General features: G+C 64.1%; 2 protein-coding genes across 2 annotated transcripts in view; both read right to left on the bottom strand.

Moving 5' to 3' along the window:
• Positions 1–95, bottom strand: part of EEF1G (eukaryotic translation elongation factor 1 gamma) — a 3,916-nt gene extending 3,821 nt beyond the window's left edge. The window contains exon 1 of the mRNA XM_026050122.1: positions 38–95. Within this exon, the coding sequence (XP_025905907.1) occupies positions 38–52 (15 nt within the window). The 5' untranslated portion in view covers positions 53–95. The remainder of the gene's footprint in view (positions 1–37) is intronic.
• Positions 96–499: 404 nt separating this feature from the next.
• The window catches only part of POLR2G (RNA polymerase II subunit G), a 2,735-nt gene continuing 951 nt past the window's right edge, over positions 500–2,283 (bottom strand). Inside the window, exons 2-7 of the mRNA XM_026050121.1 lie at positions 1,561–1,720; positions 1,404–1,454; positions 1,243–1,308; positions 939–1,010; positions 784–817; positions 500–651 (exon numbers count right to left, since the gene is read on the bottom strand). Coding sequence (XP_025905906.1) covers positions 638–651; positions 784–817; positions 939–1,010; positions 1,243–1,308; positions 1,404–1,454; positions 1,561–1,720 — 397 coding nt within the window. The 3' untranslated portion in view covers positions 500–637. The remainder of the gene's footprint in view (positions 652–783; positions 818–938; positions 1,011–1,242; positions 1,309–1,403; positions 1,455–1,560; positions 1,721–2,283) is intronic.

The following is a 2,283-nucleotide window of genomic DNA, read 5'->3' as shown; positions in this document are numbered from 1 at the left end:
GATGGCGGCGGATGCGGCGCGGAGCCGCCGCGCTCACCCCGGTCACCGCCATCTTGGAGGAGCGCCCACGGAGAGAGAGGGCGGTCGAGCGCGACGTCGCGCGACGCCGTAAAGTCCCGCAGTGCTGGCAAGGCTGGCGGCCGGGGCGGCGCGTGAAGCACGAACTGCCGTAAAGCGAGAGGGCGGAAAGTATGGTCAAGGAGGGGGCGCGCCTCTGCGCATGCGCGCTGCTGTCGCCGCATTAAAAGGGGCAAGGCGGCTTAAAGCGGCGATGCTCGTGGGGGGCCCCGCCCCCGCTCGCCGGTGCCGTTACGTCCCGGTACACCGGGTCGCTGCCCTCCCCCCTCCCCGTGATCCCAGCACTTCCGCTTTCCCCCAGCACGGGCTCCAATGGGGCCCTAGCACACGTTCCTCCTGCAAAAAAAGTGCCAAACATAACAAATTGAGCCAAAAAAGGTTAAAAATAATGGTAGTACAGAAAAAAAAACACATTAAAAAATAGACACTCTTTTTTATTGGGAAAACGGATGAACAGCAAAGGGGAAAGTGGGCCAAATGGCGGGTACCATCCGGTGATCCCTGTGGGAATGCCGTCATCTGGGCATTCGTCTGCTGCCGGGCTGAGAACGGACACACTTCAGCTCACGAGACCTGGAAAAGACACACGGAGAAGGAGCCCGGAGCGGTCCCGGCTCCGTCCCTCCATCCCGCAACCCATTTGCCAGGCTGGGAATGCCGGTGGAAGCGGCCGGGATCCGTCGGGAAGCGCGGGGCAGGACTCACCTAGGTAGTCGTCCATGAGGGAGCCGATGGCAAACTAGGAGGAAAAGGGATTTGCGGGAATTGCAGCGAGGATGGGAGGCTCCGGAAGGGGCTCCAAGCCCCGGAGGGAAAAGCTGGAGCCTCCGGCATTCCCGATGCCGGGGGGCGTCACTTACGATGTCGTTCTTATCCACCCGTGTACCCACAATCTTCAGGCGGATCTCGTCGTCCTGCTGGATCACGATGTCCTGAGGAGGAGGGAGGCYGGGATGAGGATCCACATGGAGCCAGAGAGGCTTCCGACCGCCATCCCAGCTCCCTCGGGAAGGGCGGAGCCGTTAGGGAAACGGGGGCAGATGACGGATGTTGCCAGCCCGGAGCCCAAAGGAGGTTGTTGGGAAGGGGCTGATGGGACGAAGAGGTGCCTCCACATCCCAAATTTTCCCTTCCGGACCATTCCCGCCATAGCCGAGCACTCACCTCATCCACCGTCTTGTAGCAGGGAGGGTTGGAATTGGGATCAAATTCCATCTCGGAAGGGATGGACTGTGAAGAGACAAAGAGTCACCCAGGAGCAAATCCAGCATTTCCGCAGCATTCCCTCTGCTCCAAGAGGATCTGGAGAGAATCCCCAAACTCACGTGCCGGGAGATGAAGCAGGACATGGGCCCGATCTCCGTGAAGAGCCCGACCTGGAGTGCGGAAGCAGCCCCGTGAGGCACGGGGAGCGGGCGCCGCGCGGCCCCCGATCCCGGCGGGTTTTCCCGGCGGGATTCCCGGCGGGATTCCCGGCGTCACCTTGTTCACTTGCGTCACCACGGCGTCCACCACCTCGCCCTTGAAGGGCCGGAACACGATGGCCTTGTACTTGACGGGATAGAGGACGAAGCCGCGGCCCGGCTGGATGACGCCGGCGCCGATGTTGTCGATGGTGGTGACGGCGATGACGAAGCCGTACCTGGGAGGAAGGGCGGCGTCACCCGGCTCCCGGTGTCCTCAGCTCCCGGGGACCCCCTGCTCCCGGTGTTCCCTGCTCCCGGGATCCCCAGCTCCCGATGTCCTCAGCTCCCAGGGACCCCCTGCTCCCGGGGTTCCCTGCTCCCAGGGATCCCCCCTGCTCCCGGGGTTCCCTGCTCCCAGGGATCCCCCCTGCTCCCGGGGTTCCCTGCTCCCAGGGTCCCCACTGTTCCCGGTGTTCCCTGCTCCCAGGGTCCCCAGCTCCCAAGGTCCCCCCCGCTCCCAGTGTTCCCTGCTCCCAGGGTCCCCGCTGTTCCCGGTGTTCCCTGCTCCCAGGGTCCCCAGCTCCCAGGGTCCCCCCCGCTCCTGGTGTTCCCTGCTCCCAGTGTCCCCAGCTCCCAGTGTTCCCTGCTCCCAGTGTCCCCAGCTCCCAGGGTCCCCCCCGCTCCTGGTTTTCCCTGCTCCTGCTCTCACCCCATTCCCGGTGTCCCTCCCTCTCCTGGTATCCCTTTATTTTGGTGCCCTCTCCCCAATTTCTCCCCCTCCCAGCGCCCCCTCCCTTCC

The sequence above is a fragment of the Nothoprocta perdicaria genome, unplaced genomic scaffold (genome assembly GCF_003342845.1).
Source record: "Nothoprocta perdicaria isolate Ctin4 unplaced genomic scaffold, notPer1 scaffold_655, whole genome shotgun sequence".
In the NCBI taxonomy this organism is placed as follows: domain Eukaryota; kingdom Metazoa; phylum Chordata; class Aves; order Tinamiformes; family Tinamidae; genus Nothoprocta; species Nothoprocta perdicaria.
This window is presented reverse-complemented; position numbering and strand designations above follow the sequence as displayed.